Below are 19,117 nucleotides of genomic sequence, written 5' to 3'. Positions count from 1 at the left end.
CGTTTTTACACAGGGTGTCCCAAAAATGTTGTAACACCTTGAAAGGGATGGTTCGCGAGGACTCGAAGTTTGAAAGTTCAAAATGGTCGATCCAATATGGCGGCATAAAATGCGAAATGTGACTGGATTTGCTTGAATCTTGGTATGCAGGATTATCTCGGGTCGCTGAATCTAAATCTCAGGTCAAAATTTGAAAATTCAGAATGATCATTCCAATATGGCGGCATAAAATGTAAATGCGAAAAGTGACTGGATTTGCTTGAATCTTGGTATGCAGGATTATCTCGGGTCGCTGAATCTAAATCTCAGGTCAAAATTTGAAAATTCAGAATGATCAATCCAATATGGCGGCATAAAATGTAAATGCGAAAAGTGACTGGATTTGCTTGAATCTTGGTACGCAGGGTTTTTTCGGGGCGCTGAATCTAAGTCTGTACTCGATATTTGAAAATTTAACGAAAGAAATAATCCCCAAAATAATATGCGACAAAAAAATTTTATTTTAAGAAATATTTACAGTAATTTGCTGTGAAGTAATTTTATCTCTTTAAAATTTTTAATCGTCGTATATTTGTAATTTCATCTAATGCAATTTTGAAGAACAATTTCACAATAATTATATAATAAAATAATATTGTAGGAGTCTAAACGAAAAATAAGGCATGGAAATTCGAATCCACGATCCTCGAGTCTACATACACTTATATAGTCGACCGCTTTTCCTACACGCCCTTTCGTGCTCCTCACTCTCCCACACACATTCTCAGGCATACAGGTGAATACGAATATACATACATATTATACACTCCCACGACCGCTTATAACACCATAATAACAATAATAACAATATAACAAAAATAATCACCTGTGGCAAAACCAGTAGATTTGATATTTTAAAAAAGAAAGCTAATACTGGAAAGAGATGGTTGTTTACGAGAGATAAGATGATAAACGGATGGGCGATGTTGAACGAGACGAGAGCCAGCCCTCGTGGAAAAAGCGAAAGCAAGGGCGGAGAGAAGTTACTTTGGCAATTATGGTGCAGACGAATGCCGACGCATTCATCACTTCCAGTATGGTTGATGTATGTGCGTTGAATACGCACGGCAAACATGCCTGCCGAACCCGACAAACAGTGGAGCTAACAAATTAACGCTGATGCGTTAAACGTCCTCGCCGAGTGCCAAACCGGAAGATCGTGCAGACTTCCCCTCCACAACGGCAACATCGAGATCGACGCATTGATTTCTTGGAACGCGTGCATAAAATCAGTAGTTTCTCGTTGAAATGCGATCGTAGATCGTAGATCGTAGAAATCGTGTGGAAAACCCGTATCGTGTAAATTGCGATATAGCTGTATTTTACTTATTACTTTATAACAATAATAAAATGGTGAAACCAACCGAGGAAATTTTAGTGTTATGCAAGCTTAAAGCGGGTCACCTATACGCGATTGCTAAATAAAGTTTAACGAGGTTGTCAAGCGAGAGAATCCGCAAACATATATTATCTTACTGTGTGCCGAATGTAAACACGCAGATTTACATACGTAAGCACTCGCGGTTACGATAGCGCCGGGCGGCGACGCGACGTGAAAAACTTGTGTATTCGCACAAGAGCGATGCCAAATTTGGTCAAATTGATCGCCGCCGACGTTTAATAACAGACGGAGATGTCAGACGTAACGATAATAATATCTCGGTCAGCGAGAGCGTCGTATAAATATACAGGGTGTTCTATACGAAGTGTTACGAAGTGTTCTCTCAGAAACTGAAGAAGATACTAACGTCATTTTTTATTATAATACAGTACCGATTCACTACGAAGATTCAAACAAAAAAATTATACTTAAGGTAACTGTTCACTTGATTGTTATTTGATTAAATATGAACCATAGGAGTCTGGAGGATTTCGATTTAAATTGATCCCGCCAATTTTATGAAAAACGATATCAAGATTGTGTAATTTTAACACACGTTCTTATGGATCGTACAGATTTTTACGTGAAATTTGTTAAATTAAATGAAAACGCAATTTAGAAACTTGCTGAAAATTTAATATGTTATACAAACTGGTATTATAAACCACTTACAAAAAAAGTGACAATTATGGACTGCGCCGCTACTGAGATATAATTCAGTAATTCTGAAATAGAACGTAAAGAGGTTGCGCGGCAACAGTTAACGTTGTTGCGACAACCATTTCTCAAGTATTACGAATGTATGTGTAGATATACATATTGATTTATTATGGAATTGCATATTTGAACGTGACTATCTCGAACAATTACCTTCGTAAAGATAACAAAACGGGACCATTATTGAAAAAGTATATAACCTAAAATAAAGTATGTATACAGGGTGACCAAAAAATGTTGTAACACGTTGAAAGGGGTGGTTTGGGAGGTGATTTGAAACAACTTTTTCCTTAGCGAAAATGTTGTCCGAGGCTTCGTTGAGGAGATATTAACGGAAAACACTGACCAATCAGAGCGCGCGTATACCGTTGAAGCGGCCGCGGTAGCGTATAAGCGCAGCCGCCTAGCGCGTAGCCAACGCTCCACCGGCATACTCGCGTTCTGATTGGTCGAACCTTTTTGTTAATATCTCCTTAACGAAGCCTCGGACAACATTTTCGCTAAGGAAAAAGTTGTTTCAAATCACCTCCACCCTGTATATACAGGGTGTCCCAAAAATGTTGTAACACCTTGAAAGAGGTGATTCGGGAGGTTATTTAAAACAACTTTTTCCTTAGCGAAAATGTTGTCCGAGGTTTCGTTAAGAAGATATTAAGCGAAAACCAATTAGAGCGCGAGTATGCCAGCGGAGTGACCGCGGTACCGTATGAGCGCGGTCGCCTATCGCGTAGCCTACGCTCAACCGGCATACTCGCGCTCTGATTGGTCGGGAAGCGCGTAGCCTACGCTCAACCGGCATTCTCGCGCCCTGATTGGTCGGGAAACGCGTAGCCTACGCTACCGCGAGCGCTCCAACGCTATACGCGCGCTCTGATTGGTCAGTGTTTTCCGTTAATATCTCCTCAACGAAGCCTCGGACAACATTTTCGCTAAGGAAAAAGTTGTTTCAAATCACCTCCCGAACCACCCCCTTCAAGGTGTTACAACATTTTTGGGGCACCCTGTATAACCTAAAATTGCATCGAATAAACGAAAACTTCGACGACTACAACCCACCAATCCAGTTCAATAGAAAAGAACAGACAACGTTGTTTGTTTTCTTCAACGAAACATTGTAAGTAGATGACCAACAATATAGTTAATAGATTGCGGTAGATAAACACTGAAATTAAGGAAAAGAAAACTTAAAATTAGAAAAAGTCATTTTCTAATGGCTATTTCCAATGTGTTGCGTCTCACCTGATAAAAACAGCAAGTTCTGCATCACACAATGAACCTCGTCCCAAAGATCTCGTATTAATGCATCCCTTTACGAAGGAAGACTGTGACGTTGCTCGTTATTTTAAAAAAGAAGCCACACGTAATTTTGTATTAAGACAAACAAATTTTATAATTCCTTTCGACTAGAATTCTTCTCGCACAATACCGATAAACAATGCGTTGCATCTCACCCGATCAAAGCAGCAACTTTTGTATCCCACGCTGATCCTCGTGTTGTTACCGATGATATGTGTCAATTCCCTCGAACACGCACACAAGCACACACACACGCACCAGTTACGATATGTTTCGTTTCCAATTTGATAAAACACTTTGCCCGTCGGAAGTCGAAGTGGCACTGACGAGAACAGTTAGGATTAAAGAAAAAAGTGAATGGAAACGATGGTAATAGAGGAGAACACGAAAGTAAGGCGAGCTGCTAGGCTGCATGCCATGCAGCCACCCTCACGGTAGGCGCGCTAGCCTACTACTGAGCTTACGAGCTCGCTATCGTGCTCACCACGCGCAACTGCCACTACCCGTCACACGTTGCTTCGAGCCCCGGTCGACCCTCACCCACACGACACATCAGAGATGGCCACGAAACGGCACGATTACGATTTCCGCGGCACCGCGATTTCACAGTGTTTTTATTTATTACAATTTATCAGAAATATTAGGTTGTCCAGAAAATTCGTGGCAATTTTTAAACAAAATTCAAAGGCACGTTTGAACTTTAATCTATTATTTATTGAATTACATACATAGGTACCCTTTTTTTTTTTTTTTTTTTTTTTTTTTTATTGGGTTACTTAACTTAAACTAACATGTATCTAAAGCGACTTAGAACTAAGATTCCCACGCCGGAAACGATATCTTCGTTCGTTGGATGCAATGTCTTCGTTCGATGCAATATCTAACTACGATAATCAAGAAAATGTTAGTAATTAGACACAGAAATAAATATGACGGACACGAGACGCGTACTCGCGATCGCAGGATCCGTACCGACCGAAGCATCATTGAAGAATGCGTGCTCACCTCTCGCGTACCTGCGTGGGTCGCGGCCACGACTCGCTTATGCCTCTTGAAGTTGAAAAGGGGAAGGGTAAACAACCGCGTGACGGTCGATTCGAGGGCTCGTTGGATCCATCGAGATAATAATTTGCGAAACATTAATATTACAGAAAAGTCATATTCTCGGTCATTGTTTAAATAAATATTGTTAATAATTAATGCAACTATTGTCAGAAATTAATATTTACTTGGTCCAATCAATAGATATTAAAATATTGACAAATTTCTCGATATTAACTCCTTAACCAGTAACTACGTGTGAGACTCGTAGTCTTGTATTCGGACCAAATGTAAACATCACGGGCATGGGCCGTGGTACGACGGTCGCGATTTGTAATATCACACCATTGACGATTATTAAGTTTTTTGTTATTGATTTTTGTATAAATGCTAATTATGTGAATTGCTAATTTATTCAGGAACTGGAGATGAATGTCTCCCGATTGTAATGAAAAAAAAAGAAGGCCAATAGGATAAATAGTTCCAGAGAAAAAAATTCAAACGTACAACCCATTTTCACGAAAATGTCACTCGCTTCTTTTTCCGAGCTGTTTGCTTTCGAACCAGTTCGGCTCAGTTTTCGAGCGGCTCGAATATTCGAGCTTTCTGACAGCCAATTTGGAACGTAAGTCGTAAGTCAAGGGGTTAATGTTTAATCGAAAACTGAATGATACTGTATGTATGTATCATAAATGTTTAATTATGTCGAAAATATTAAGTTTTAATTATTCCAATCAATAGATATTAAAATATAAAAAAATTATTCACGATTACTTTTCCTCAACTTTTCTCAACTTTCAAATGCAATCTCCGAATTAATTAAATATTTACAATGCATATAGTAACATGCAGTCTTCGATTAAATATTAATAACAATCACGGTTCAGAATAAGTATCCATCGAACACAGTGATCGTGAGAAATTTTTATACAGGGTGTCCCAAAACTCGTTACAAGCGTTCATAAAAAATGTTCACGCCATCTATGATCGTTTGTTTACAACAGAATGGCATTACCGACCTAATTACCCACCAAACCCACGGTCAAAACCAATATGGCGTCGGATTAACCAGCTAAATACGTCTAAAATATTCAAATTTACATACGCTTATCTTTTTAACTGTTGGATTCCTAACATTTTAACTTATATTTTCGTAATCTGGGCATCAAAAGCTACTAAATGGTACAAAAAAAAGTTCATAATTTTTGGTGTCCCAAAGTAAAATTTAACCCCGTTCTCCATTTCGGTTATTATTGTTTCATGTGATAAGCGATTGATCAACTATGTGACTGAGCTGAGAGGTCGGTTGCCGTCCTCTAGTGGGTCTTGATTGTTTGGGAATTATTAATAATTTTCCAAATAAAATTCATGAAAATCACGTATTTTTAAAGCTGTTACACTGGACTTCCCCTTTAAAATTAAATACTTCTTCAGGGCAATTATAAATGAAGACATCACAACATCTATTATCATACTTGTCTTTTAATAGATTGTTTGAAAGAAATCAAGTGAATACAGACAATTACCAGCCAACTCGAAAGTATACGCATATGTATTAACATGATTACATTAAATTTAGTTGAACGAAAAAGAAAATAAATAATCTAGCAACAAATACGATTCCGAATTTTTTCATGTAGTAAATACATATACACATAATAACATAAATAATCAATGGATCTCAATATTTGGCGTAAATCACTTTTAAATTTCTATATACTATAATAATGCCGTAAACTACGATAATACGCACCTGCGAAGTAATTACGTTTACCATAAAAATGCACATGCATTGTCTCCTTTAAGAACGAATCCATACCAGTACGAAATTTCGCGATTAAATTACAATCTCGCGCGCGAATTACAAATTACAAAAACGGATAGCAATGATAATACTTAAACAGTTTTGTATGAATCACTTACACGTTATATATGTACATCGTTATAGTAAATAGTAAATAGTAATAATTGCATTAAAAATTATGGAAATTGTAGCGGTAATAGGGTAACCACAGAAGTAAATTCAAGCGACAAAGGGAGAAAGGCGTCCGTTAAATATTTATGTACGGTATGTAATTTCTACAAATATAATCTCGTACGAGAAGCGTTATTTATTACGTTGAAAGAATTGAATCAATTCTTGCCTTGCCTCGATATTCAACGTACTATTTTCTAAGGTTTCTTGATCTAATTATCACCATTCTGCTTGTATTGCTCTTATAACACCCACATACAATGTTTTACAAAAATATTGACTCTAATATTAGTCGAATCACTTTTGAGCAAGTATATGTAACAAGCTACGCAAATATTACACGTAATCGTTCGCACCGTCACCCTCTGTCACTTGTTACAAGGATTTGTGCATCGTTAATACAGCTTCTTGACTACAATGATGTATCCACTATTCGCTTTGCGCCTTGTCAATAAACGAAGCGCAATTTTCTGTTTATCTTAGTCAGCTCGTACTACGTACAATAATTTATATCAAATATAGGATAAACTACTTAAATGCATTTGGCATGTCTTGTTTATGTGCGAAGCCCACATTCTAATCTGAACGATCAATTTACATCAATGTATTCAAAGTCTAAAAACAAATGACTTCCTTGGTGAAATCGACTTTGCGCTTACAATAAAATAATTAGTACAACTTTGGACACTTTCGACGGATTTGCCCCGCGTTGGTAGTTACCTCTCAATGTATAAATATAACTAATTATGATCATTTTGTTCTACTGGTCGTTACAGTTGGATTTAAAATACTGGACCTGACATGAGCACTCTTGCTAGATTTACTTTTCGTAGCATGTGGTGCACATTCTATAACCGACCTCCGACTTTTCACGATTTCTTTCTCATCGTGTTCCGGAACGTCGTCTTTCTTTCTGTTTACCTCTGTTGTTTTTCCATTAGCATGACGATCGCTACGATTCGTTGATATACTTTTGCACGTATTTTTCCCAGCCTTCGTATCGCCCTCGTAATACTTCCGCAAGGGTTGTGGTGTATAATATAAACTGAATCTTTTCGATTTAACGCTTTGCTTTTGTTTCTCCTCGCGTAATTCATCAGTGGAACTACACTTTCTAGTATTAACAGAAATCAGTTTGTCGCTAACTAATACAGAATCAGGAACCTTCTTCGCTGAAGATGGTGAAAAATAACTGAACCTTTTACTTTTCATTGATATCCTTGAATCTGCATCGTGCTTTGATGTACACTTTTCGCGTCTAAATTTTACCACCTCGTTCTTCGTAAACTTAGATTCATCCGGTGTTTTTAGTAAATTTTTCTTGTTGTTCAGGAAATTATTTGGTTTCGAAGGTTTTGAAGCGTTCACTTTTAATGTTGTTGGTGTTTGCAATATTTTCGTTGCCGATTTTTCCTGATTTGTTAACGGAGAATTGTTTACGAGATATTGCTGCTTAAAATTATCAGTCTTTAATTCTTGACTATAGGGAAAACGAATATTTTCAAAGCTCTCAGTTGACTCCATACTTTGAGTTGAACTCGACCTTTGAGTCTGTGTTAATTGTGCAAATTGAATGTTTACAAAACTATCGGATGTTTGAATGTCATTACTGGAACTACCGGTTAAACTATCTGTCGACGACAAAAGCATATTACAATTCTTCATATCGTCACTGCCTAGTTTCGAAGCAATCTTGTCGGAAAATATTAAATTTTCATAAATATGTAACCGCCTATATCTTTGTTGATTCACACGTTGTGAATTAGTAGTTTTAGGTGTTTCGCAAGCATACGCATTACTGTTGGTCGACCTGTCTGGCGTATCAGGCATAATAGAATCAATCTCGCTAGAAGAATTTCTTTTATTGAAAGCAAACATATTTTCTTCAACTGGATTCCTATCACAATTTGTATCAATTTCAATGGAAGCAGCATTTTGATAACTACTTAACATTATTGGATTATTAGAAGTACTATTCAGAGACGAAGTCTCACAACTCGACGAATTTGAACGATACTCGTTTACTTGCTTTTCGTTTAAATTGTTTATAAGATTGTGCATAGACTGACTAAGATTATGAATATCTTGTAAACAATCTGCACTAAGAGACACCGGTTCATCGTCGCTAGGATTTCCATTATTAAGAACAGTTTCATCGTGATCTAAATTTCCTTGATCTTGATTTATATTACGAAGTAAATCAACATTTTCTGATTCTGCCGATGACAAAACTTCGCTCCACCATTTGCCTCTGATATTCGTCCTGTTGTTAGATGTACCATCAATTTCATCTGGTGAACTGTCACATCGCGTTTGATTTTTGTAGTCGAACTCGAAAGTTGCTAATCTTATCGGCTTACACTGCTGATCCCAGTGTTGCTCCGACGGGTCGGTAAATGTTGATGCTGTGGTCTGCTCGCCTCCTAGAAAGCTCTGTTGATATACAGAGGCGGGACAAAAGAAAAAAAAAAGCACTGCTACAGATACAGCAAACCACTACTGAAGCCTTCCTAGCACTGTGTTCAATTAGCCAAGGATAAAGCAGGAATGGGCATATTCAAATAATTTTGTAATTGAAATATATCTAAAATACTGAATATACGTATTCAATTTGTAGATCAAGTCTCGATTAACCGAACATATAAGTAAAGTATTCTGAATGTACATAGGTATTGTAAGCTAACAGCTAAGTAATAGCTCATGTTAGTACTTAGCATTAACTAGGCAATCACAAGATACCTGTATATACTGTAACTTATAACATTGAATAAAAATACAGTATTATGACAAGCACATAGGTACTTTTAAATATTCAATTACAAACGAAATACAGATTTGTAAGATATTCGTTATTGAATACTTTGTGAAATACATTTTGCCCATCCTGAGAATAAAGCTTTGATAGATAAGCATATTATTCTATATAGCAGACAATTGAAACTAAGTCGAAATTAAAAGAACTGTAAGAAACTAATAAGCAAATGAATAAGTAAATATACATAACCAAGATCGAATACCGATAATAAAAATTAAAGAAACAAATTCACCATATCTACTACAAGGATAATTGTGTGTTATTTTTAATGGGAAGGAAAGCCATGCTGGGAAATAGAAGTAGGTTTTCTATTATTAAACTAATATATAATGACAGTTACCGCTAGCCATGGATGGTCAAGTACATCTTCTGCACTGAACCTTAAATCAGGGTGTGTTTGCAGCATATTTGAAATCAGCTGCTTGGCAGAATCTGATATGTTATCCCAATGCGGAGATGTGAATATATACTGACCGCTTAAAATACGTTCAAATAATTCTTCTTGCTCGTTTTCAGGTGAAACAAATGGTGGAAAACCACAAAGTAGAATATATAATATTACACCAGTCGCCCATACATCGATCTAAAAAGAATTAGATTCATTTTTCCTTTTATTCTTACCAGCTTGTATTACTAAATCAAAAAACAAATTTCCTAATCTTAAACAAGATAAGTTTTTTGTAGATTTAAATTCTGAAACTCTGAAGGTAATCCCGAATCGTTAAATAGAAATATTAGAATAAGTACTTGTTTAGGACTGGAAAATTTGGTTTCTTATTATATCCATAAGCTCTACTAGTAATGAATAAAAAGATTTTCTTGTCTTTTTTAAATATCAATATACCTTTAACCCATATCCAGTTTCTGCAAGAATTTCTGGTGCTACATATGTTGGTGTACCACAAACTGTGTACAAGGGTTCTCTTACGACTTGGGCAAGTCCAAAATCACCCAGTTTTAAACATCTCACATGGCTTCCATCCATCTCCACTAAAAGATTCTCTGGTTTAACATCACGATGTACTATATGATGGCAATGCAAATAAGCTAGTGCAGATGCTAAGTGTCTAATCATTACACTAGCTTCTGCCTCTGAAAAATTTGTTGCAGCAGCAATTGCATCGAATAAATCTCCACCCTAAAGTAACGAAAATATTTTATTGTTTAATTTTAACTTTTAATGAGTAAATAAAAAATATTGTTTAACAGATATACCTTTACAAGCTCCATGACTAAAAACAATTGGTCAGGAGTATCTTGTTCAGCGATCAAGCTAATAATATTTGGATGACAAACTTGGCGTAAAATTGCCACTTCACTTGCTAACATTGTCTCTTTACCTTGACATTTGTATTTATCCACAATTTTCATTGCATATTCTGCACCTGTAGATCTAAAAAGTACTTCTTTATACAATTTCCAACAATCTTAATTATTAACACTTAGTTCTTTTAAGTACTCACTTATGAATGCAATGCCTAACAACTGCAAAACTACCATCTCCAATTTCATGACCAACTGCATAGTGCAAACGTAGTGGTTGTGGCAATACTAATGAGGATGGACTTGGCGTGCGCACTTGCGGTGTACTAAGCACCTTTTTTCCAGATTTACATGGCATTCTAGGTAAAGGACCACTTTGTCGTTTCGATGTCCATGGACATCTTCGGAAGCTTTGAACAATTTTAGATTCTTCAAAATCTAATTCAAAATCTTCTTGATTTGATTTTTCAGAACCATAAGCCAGGAATATATCATCACTTTCAAAAAACTGTTCCAAAGCAATAATTTGCTGACCTGAGAGAGTATAAACTTTTCTTACTGCTCCGGAATCTAATTTAACTGCTTCTGTAATTGCTTCCATAGCATGTTCTAAACTAGGAGCATTTCTCTTATTCAGTAAAAGACGTACAACTTTACGTGGTTTTGTACCATGACGAATTAAAGTAATTATTCTTGCTTTTACGCATAATGGTATTGCACTTATTTGTCTACTAGTACCCGCTGGGGATTGTGGTAAACCAGATAAAGAACTGCCTCTTCTTACTTTTGTAGACGAATATTCCACTTTTTTAAAACTTTCACCTTGTCCAGAAACCACATAACATTTACCATCTTCTAAATCATTGATAGTTTGAATCTTTCTTCCATCCATAGTATATATTGCTCTAACACCATTAGGTAAAGTAACGCTAGATATTAAAGCTCTTGTTAAATCTGAAGTTAAACTGTCAAAACTGCGATATCTCTCAGGAGTCACAGCCATCACAATACCGGTATAAAATTTATCTCCATTTCTAAAAAATCTCACTCGCTTTGCTTTTTTAGTTGTCGGTGTTCGTAAAGCATTTAAAGCATGGCGTGCATTTAAATCCAATATTCTTTCATCTAAATTCATTATAGTGGCTGAATTTATTTCCACACTTCCGGAAAAATTACTGTCACCAGACGGCGAAGCAGCTTGACTCAAAGGTTCCTCCATCATCCTAAATAGAAAATATCTTTGATGCACACAGAGCACAATTACTAAAAATATTTGAAACTATGCAATTGCAAATTTGTTGAAGAAGTAAATAATAAAAACTTGAACAGAGCTGTTTCACACGAATTATATGAAATTAAAAGAAATTTCCACATGAACAACACAGCTGTCACATCTTGGGATACACTGGTTGAGTAAATGGAATATTTAGTGATATAGCATTACAATAAAAGCGTTTTTATCGTATCACTGTTAAAATTTTAATCCGTTCAAAACTTGAGTAAAAAATAACATCTCCATCAATGATTATACTACAAAGATTAACATAATTTCAAAATTCCTAAACGTTTACCGAACGTTACAAATCCGTAACAACCCGGCGATAAGAATATTTATTCATCTTCCTAACCTACTTAACCTTCATTAATTACTTCGATATGTACACAAATACAACGTATAAATAAACATTATTAAATATCGTCATTTGTTAATAATGTAAGTTTATCACAAGCATATCACGAATATGAATATGCACTCACCTGCTCGTTGAGCAGAACGCGTTAGTAAAAAACAGATGAAAAATCAGCTAATGAACGAATGAATCACCACTGAGCTGACATTTTCATAGCAACCATGACGCGAATGCCAGATAATAAAAGCGAAAAATTTCACTTTCAAATTATACCGAAATAATTTCCCTTTCAATTGCACTTTAATCCAATATAACTGTTACACTTCACGTTTCTATCGCAACACACCGATCTTTGTTTTCTACGCACAGAATAGTTTGACCTGCCAAACTCTATAAATAAAGTAGCTTGTCAAAGAGAAACTGGGAGACCGGAACCGGAAATGTAAAGAAATTAAAAGGGTAGAAGATGAAAATGAATATTTGAATAACTTGTTATTAATTAAATCGTAATTAATTACTATCTATTGGATTTGTGACTATATACACGCAGCGTATCTTTATGAAGTGTCGTGTTTATTGTCTGTCGTTTACGCAGATTACTGTATTCAATGGTGTCGCAAAATGTAAATAACAATTAAAAACTTAGTAAATTCTATGACACTTGAATCCGTTAATGATTATTCAAAAGAAAAGTACCATGAATCATTAATACAGCCGAATTCAAAAGATTGTGGAATTTAATAAGAAGCACGCATTTCATTCAATTGAACACTTGTTATGGTGGTTTTCTAAATCTTGTAAGAAGCAGAGTATAATTATGTAGAATGAATAAAGTATTTTAAAGTCAGTCGGTAAGATACAACTACTAACAGCAATAGAGGGCAGTATGATCGATAAAATCGTTTATCACTTATCGTCATGTACTTAGTACAATGTGTTGGTATTAAATGCCTCGTATACACTAGTACAATAATTAGGTATATTGAATAATTAATGCTATGATATACACATGTGTAAAAAAAACCATAGAAAAATCTTGTAATCTCATATGTCATTGAAAAACATTTAGAAAAAGAGTTTTCATAATTCCTCTGGTAGCCGTGATCGTCTAGTGGTTAGGACCCTACGTTGTGGCCGTAGTAACCCAGGTTCGAATCCTGGTCACGGCAATGTCTTGTCAATGAAATGACATTGTCACGGCAGAGGTTTTTTTTTTATTCTTGTTCTTCCATCGCGTATACTAATCATTTAAATAATTAACGCTTATCGTAATGTCACTAGCATTATATGATAAATAAGACATTTTGTTTATAACGATACTGTATTTTTCAGTTTCGTTCTCGTCTATCGATGTATTTTCTTAAACTGTTTTTTATATTTGAAATCGATTTTGAGGTTGAATTTATTGCAAATATTGTGGATTTTGCGTAAAGGAAATTTTATTTACAGAATACTAAGTATAGTTTTTTTAAATATAATTTATCAGAAAAATAATGCCGTAAACCACAATTCTCTATTATGGTTGAGTTCCGTCTATAATAAAAAAAAAATTGAACGTGTACTTATGTACGCGCGTTGGAAATTATACTTCTTTTATGTGACTAAAATAAAATCTTATTGTTTATGCAAATAGATTATTTAAAGAGGAAACATGATAAAATGACTGATTGGATGGAAGATGATGGACATTAAATGCAATTAATAAAGGGTTTAGTTGAAGAACACAATTAAAATGAAATAATATTTATTTTTATACAGATTAACAAATATTAAAATAGTCATTGCCATATAAAACTGAGTTAAAAATGTCAAAAATTAATGAATGGGCATGTGAGTTACAAGTGGTTTGTTAACTGAAATATGATACAAATAGTCTTGTAGAACACATTTAATTTTCTTCGACGTCCAAATTATAATACAGTACAGGCGCATCGCGAACGCTCTCAACGCGGCAAAAGAAGTATAATTTGAACAAATTTACAGACCTCGCGCACACGCAAGAGTTGGAGAGATTGAAAATCAAGCGACAGCTGTTAATACCTTGTGAGGTTATTTATTGCATTAATATCAACACTACAAGTTTACTACAATTTTTTGTCATTTATTCTCCTTATTGGCTTCGTTCTCTTTCATTGTTTTGTGACGCACTAAAAGTCAATTGTAACAGAACATTTTTTGATTACTACAGTAAAGTCTCCTCAAATGCACAAATTTCTCTACGATAAATGCACAGAAACCATCCCCATACTGGGGGGTGTACCCCTTGAGGAATCCAGAAGTTCGATCGTCGAGTAGTGTAACATGATCCGAGATCAGATATCTCGGTGAAACAATGCTAATACAACGATAAAACTCACAGACATACCATGATGTCTTCTTTATTCCCTGTCCTTCTCTATGTTCATCGCATTCCCCCTCCAGTTTTAAAGCTGTGTAACGGATCATATTTATTCTGTTACTTCCCAACCATTTCATCGCCTCACAGCATTTTTTCACCATATAATGGGACATGAATTTCGGCTGTTCGAAAATAAATAGATTTTCGATCTTAAAAATTCTACCGATGTTTAACCTGGCGTCCGTTGATTCGCACCTGGCGCCGCGATCGAGGGAACGATCGGGGGGGCACAGAGGAGCGATCTAGTCGGTGCTCGTATACAGGGTGTCGCAAAAATGTTGTAACATATTGAAAGGAGTGGTTCGGGAAGTGATTTGAAACAACTTTTTCCTTAGCGAAAATGTTGTCCGAGACTTCGTTAAGCAGATATTAACAAAAAACCCCGACCAATCAGAGCGCGCGTATACCGTTGAAGCGGCCGCGGTAGCGTATGAGCGCAGCCGCCTAGCGCGTAGCCAACGCTCCACCGGCATACTCGCGTTCTGATTGGTCGAATCTTTTTGTTAATATCTCCTTAACGAAGCCTCGGACAACATTTTCGCTAAGGAAAAAGTTGTTTCAAATCACCTCCACCCTGTATATACAGGGTGTCCCAAAAATGTTGTAACACCTTGAAAGAGGTGATGCAGGAGGTGATTTGAAACAACTTTTTCCTTAGCGAAAATGTTGTCGGAGGCTTCGTTAAGGAGATACTAACGGAAAACGTCGACCAATCAGAGCGCGCGTATGCGGTTGGTGCGGCCGTGGTAGCGAAGGCTACGCGCTAGGCGGCTGCGTCAATGTCTTTCGATGCACGTCGAATCACTTGTTCGCGTACAAGTGTGGCCGCTTAGCACATAGCCTTCGCTACCGCGGGCGCTCCAACGGTATACGCGCGCTCTGATTGGTCAAGCTTTTCTCTTAATATCTCCTCAACGAAGCCTCGAACAACATTTTCGCTAAGGAAAAAGTTGTTTCAAATCACCTCCCGAACCACTCCTTTCAATGTGTTACAACATTTTTGAGACACCTTGTATAACGAAGACAGGGCCGTAGCGCGGGCAAGCGTCGCGGGGAAGGTGCCTTCGCGTCGGTGGAGGGAGACACCACAATAGCGGGGCGACGTTCTCCAGAAGAGCCGCGCCGCCAGTCTCGTTCGGTGTGTGTTTATCGACGGTTGTAATAGCGCGGGTGGATTTGTCGCGGTGAACGGAGCATAGCAAACGCAAAGCCGCTCTACAGTGCGTGGAAAGCAAAAGCGTGTGCGTGTGTGTTTTCTTTTCCCTGTCGAGTCCTGTTACCCATTTAATAAGAAAAAGGGAAAAGAAACGGGGACAAATGCGGTGACCGAGAGGATGTCACGCGAGTGAACCGTGCAAGAAGAGACGCCGTGTTGCGCGGGTGTCCTCGAGAACTCGACTGCAGATCTCCACAGACCGGTCGACGAAAATGCGGGCACGATACGTCGTGGCAGGTGAGTAAGGCCCCGGGCATGTTCGCCATTCGTGCGTCGTTCTTTCCTTCGTGTTCCTCTTTGCTCGATCGCCTCGCGATCCACGATCTCTGGTCGCTACGAGTTTCGGGGGACATGACGTTTTTCCTGTTCGATTACCTGAAACCCTTAGGTGTGCTTAGGTATTCGGTGAACGTTATTCGAGGTTCGAGCTATTCGGATCCTTGTATTATGCGTTTTGAATAGTTTGTGCACCGATCGAGTGCAGGCGTACCCCGCTTGGGGATATTTCATTTATACCCTGTACGCCGTTTACGACACGTAACCGAGTTTACGAGTTGTTGTCAACGAGACGTAAAAGAAAGGATTCGATTAATCCTGTTTAATTAATCTGTCCAACTACAGTGATAACGTGAAGTGCTATTCTTAATCTCGCGTGACCTTCGAGTGACTCCAAAGTGAAAATATGTATCCGCTTGTGATACATTTCCATCTAAATATTCGTTGATTTTTTGATAACGTCATGAGGATTATGAATCATTCGCATCGTGTTCATTGTCCTTTTCTCAAACTTTATTTTCGTTTAGAATATTATAGTACTCGAATTTCGATTAACGATATTCGAGGTTCATTCGTAATATTCAAATGTCTATTCGAAAAGTGTTTAGATTCATAAAGTTTGTATCTGGATATTTAACAGAGACAAAGTTTTATTCTAATCAACGTATCACACGTAAATCAACGTATGTACGTTATTATACTGTACCGTATAGTGACGTTCATTGAATTGAATATTTAAAGTTTTATTTACAATAAAGTATAACGACTAGAGCATTTTATTTTATGTCATTTCATTAAAATTATGCAAGCACACAGATGCTATACGAACTAGTCTTACGTTAATCTATGTAAAAAAGGCGCGTTAAGATGTTAAGCGATATGTTAATATGTTTATGTAACGTATATGCTATATAAACCATATTCGGTTTAAAAGCAATAAATAAACATATACAATAAAGTATAGTATAATATTTTAGCTTATTTAGTGGGTGTACGAGATAATATGCGTGTAGAGTATAACTTTTTAGAATTCGTACGTAGTACGGTCATTGATTGTTTATTACATCATCGCTTTGGCCACAAGGATTCGTGGCGCTCATCAGAAACAAAACACATGATGCATACGATAGAAATACCGATATGAATGAAAATACAATTGCCGTACACGCAACGAAATTCTAACAATAGAACACATAATATTTACTTGTAAAAATACGGAACCACTTAACATTCTTTCAAGATAATACTAGTATGTATATTAAATGATTATCCAATTGCAAAAACTATGTGTTAGTCTTGCGCGACCTATTCTTAATCTGGTTATTAGAATTTGTTCTCTTCTCAGCAGAGAAATAGCAGGATTTCTTGACAATTTATTTTCCACTCTTGGTTCCATTTTTCTAAGATTCTTTTTGCTATATCAATCTGTGCATCTTCCTTCGGTATTCCAACATTACCGAGGTCTATATTTAGTGGTCTCTCAGTTTCTTCCGAACATGAATTTCTTGTTTTTTTTTTTTGTGATAAGTGATACATGGTTGTTCGTTTCTTTTACGTAGTTCATATTGCAGTTTTTGGATTATTGAGTTCCTGTTGTAGCGGTTGCAGATTCCTTGAAGGATCTTCTCGTTACCGAAACTTTAATATTCTCGCGGTAACATTGAAATAACATTTTTGAAAATAGAAATATTCCAAGTCGAATTGTAGTTTTCGAACAGCTCGCAAAGGCCATATCCTACCGGAGATGTCGACGCGTGGTCGTTTCGACTATGTCGAAATTAAATATTGCCTCAGTCGAATGGGAAAATATCGATCAACGAGCCGAGTATCTCTATGGTTGTTAATTTCCTGTAGTTTCCGTGGCGCGCAGTCCGCGTCACGTTGTTGCTCAAATTTCAGCGCGAATCAACTGGCCGCGGCGTCGAATTCGTGACAGGTGGGGAGGGCCATCTTGCCGAACCGTTCCGCACACCTGATCGTCTACCTGAAGTACTGTTATACGTCCGCGTACACGAGGATCGTCTAAAATAGACGTCCGTTCTGCTTCATGGAACCTCTGGTAATATTCACGCGCGACTTTCCGTTAACGTTATCGACTCTTCGCCTCGTTTCTTCCGTTTTCTAACTGTGTACGAACTTTTTGTGACGAACGTGTCTTCGTCAGTTGGACGTACGCGTGTTCTCTACCAAGTTTTCTCTCTCTGCTTATTATTCGCGCAACTTGTGATTCCAGTTTCCAGACAAGTGTAAATTGTTGGACGTATATTTCCTTCGGAGCATTTTGCGACTGCGATTACTTTATTTCCATGTTCTCTAATTACTTCGGCACTTCTAAACGATCGAATGTTTGGTTACTGTTTGTGACATTTTAATGAACTTTTTTTTTTATAGAGGTGATGGTTGTTACGTATCATGTAAAATACACAATAAAATATGGCACTATTTAGTTTTGCGAGATAAATTTATTTGAAATAGCCATTATTTCAAATGAATTGATATTATTTTTGTTTTCAAATAACTGTATCGAAAATGACGGTCCGAAATAAATTATCATTATTATATTATTTATCACGACTAGACTGCGGGTTTTGGGTATTTACGACGTACAACAATATAGAAAACGTACATAAATAAAATATACATAATGTATTTTGAATGTATTCTACGATTGATGTAATAATAGCGTTATTTCGTTTTGCATAAATGCATGTTTCTGTTTATTGTATTAGTTTATATCATAATGCACGCATAATGACCATATAGTGATCGTATAGCAAATGCAACGTTCATTTATGTTTAAATGCTAAAAAATAATTGTTTCATGAAATTTCATGTTGTGTGATGCAATGAGAGGTATTATTTATGTTTGAAATATTATATTGTTGTACGCAGTAGATTTGTAGAACTCAAGGAGTGATTGTTCATGATGATGTAGAAATACATCAGTATGTGATTTTTTGTTGTTGTATTTTTCCCATTTCCTGGTTGATTCCAAATTTTATTTATTAAAAATAAAAGTTCGTGCATTTAAGGGATAAAAGGACTCCTTTTAATTCAACAATACGTATA

General features: G+C 36.6%; 2 protein-coding genes and 1 non-coding gene across 5 annotated transcripts in view; 2 read left to right on the top strand and 1 right to left on the bottom strand.

The window, feature by feature from the left end:
• Window positions 1-5,936: 5,936 nt before the first annotated feature.
• LOC128876806 (probable serine/threonine-protein kinase MARK-B) lies at window positions 5,937-12,608 on the bottom strand. The gene is made up of 6 exons (XM_054123506.1): window positions 12,286-12,608; window positions 10,728-11,750; window positions 10,480-10,657; window positions 10,109-10,402; window positions 9,605-9,847; window positions 5,937-8,882 (listed from the first exon to the last, which is right to left on the bottom strand). The coding sequence occupies exons 2-6, from the start codon at window positions 11,747-11,749 to the stop codon at window positions 7,200-7,202; spliced, it is 3,420 nt and encodes a 1,139-aa protein (XP_053979481.1). The 5' UTR covers window position 11,750; window positions 12,286-12,608; the 3' UTR covers window positions 5,937-7,199.
• Window positions 12,609-13,255: 647 nt separating this feature from the next.
• Window positions 13,256-13,327, top strand: Trnah-gug (transfer RNA histidin (anticodon GUG)). The gene has a single exon. It is a non-coding gene; the product is annotated as a tRNA-His (tRNA).
• A 2,370-nt stretch (window positions 13,328-15,697) lies between these two features.
• The window catches only part of LOC128876704 (protein crumbs), a 50,490-nt gene continuing 47,070 nt past the window's right edge, over window positions 15,698-19,117 (top strand). For all 3 annotated transcript variants that reach the window (XM_054123282.1, XM_054123290.1, XM_054123271.1), the window contains exon 1: window positions 15,698-16,009. In XM_054123282.1, the coding sequence (XP_053979257.1) occupies window positions 15,985-16,009 (25 nt within the window). In that variant the 5' untranslated portion in view covers window positions 15,698-15,984. The remainder of the gene's footprint in view (window positions 16,010-19,117) is intronic.

This window comes from Hylaeus volcanicus, chromosome 1 (assembly GCF_026283585.1).
Source record: "Hylaeus volcanicus isolate JK05 chromosome 1, UHH_iyHylVolc1.0_haploid, whole genome shotgun sequence".
In the NCBI taxonomy this organism is placed as follows: Eukaryota; Metazoa; Arthropoda; class Insecta; order Hymenoptera; family Colletidae; genus Hylaeus; species Hylaeus volcanicus.
This window is presented reverse-complemented; position numbering and strand designations above follow the sequence as displayed.

What these genes read in the sequence shown, in the direction of transcription:
- LOC128876806 (XM_054123506.1), bottom strand. Translation starts at nt 11,749, where the DNA reads ATGATGGAGGAACCTTTGAGTCAAGCTGCTTCGCCGTCTGGTGACAGT. An exon ending in TAGTCATGGAGCTTGTAAAG is followed by an intron (nt 10,403 to 10,479) that starts GTATATCTGTTA and finishes TCGTTACTTTAG; the next exon opens with GGTGGAGATTTATTCGATGC. An exon ending in TTGACCATCCATGGCTAGCG is followed by an intron (nt 8,883 to 9,604) that starts GTAACTGTCATT and finishes GTATATCAACAG; the next exon opens with AGCTTTCTAGGAGGCGAGCA.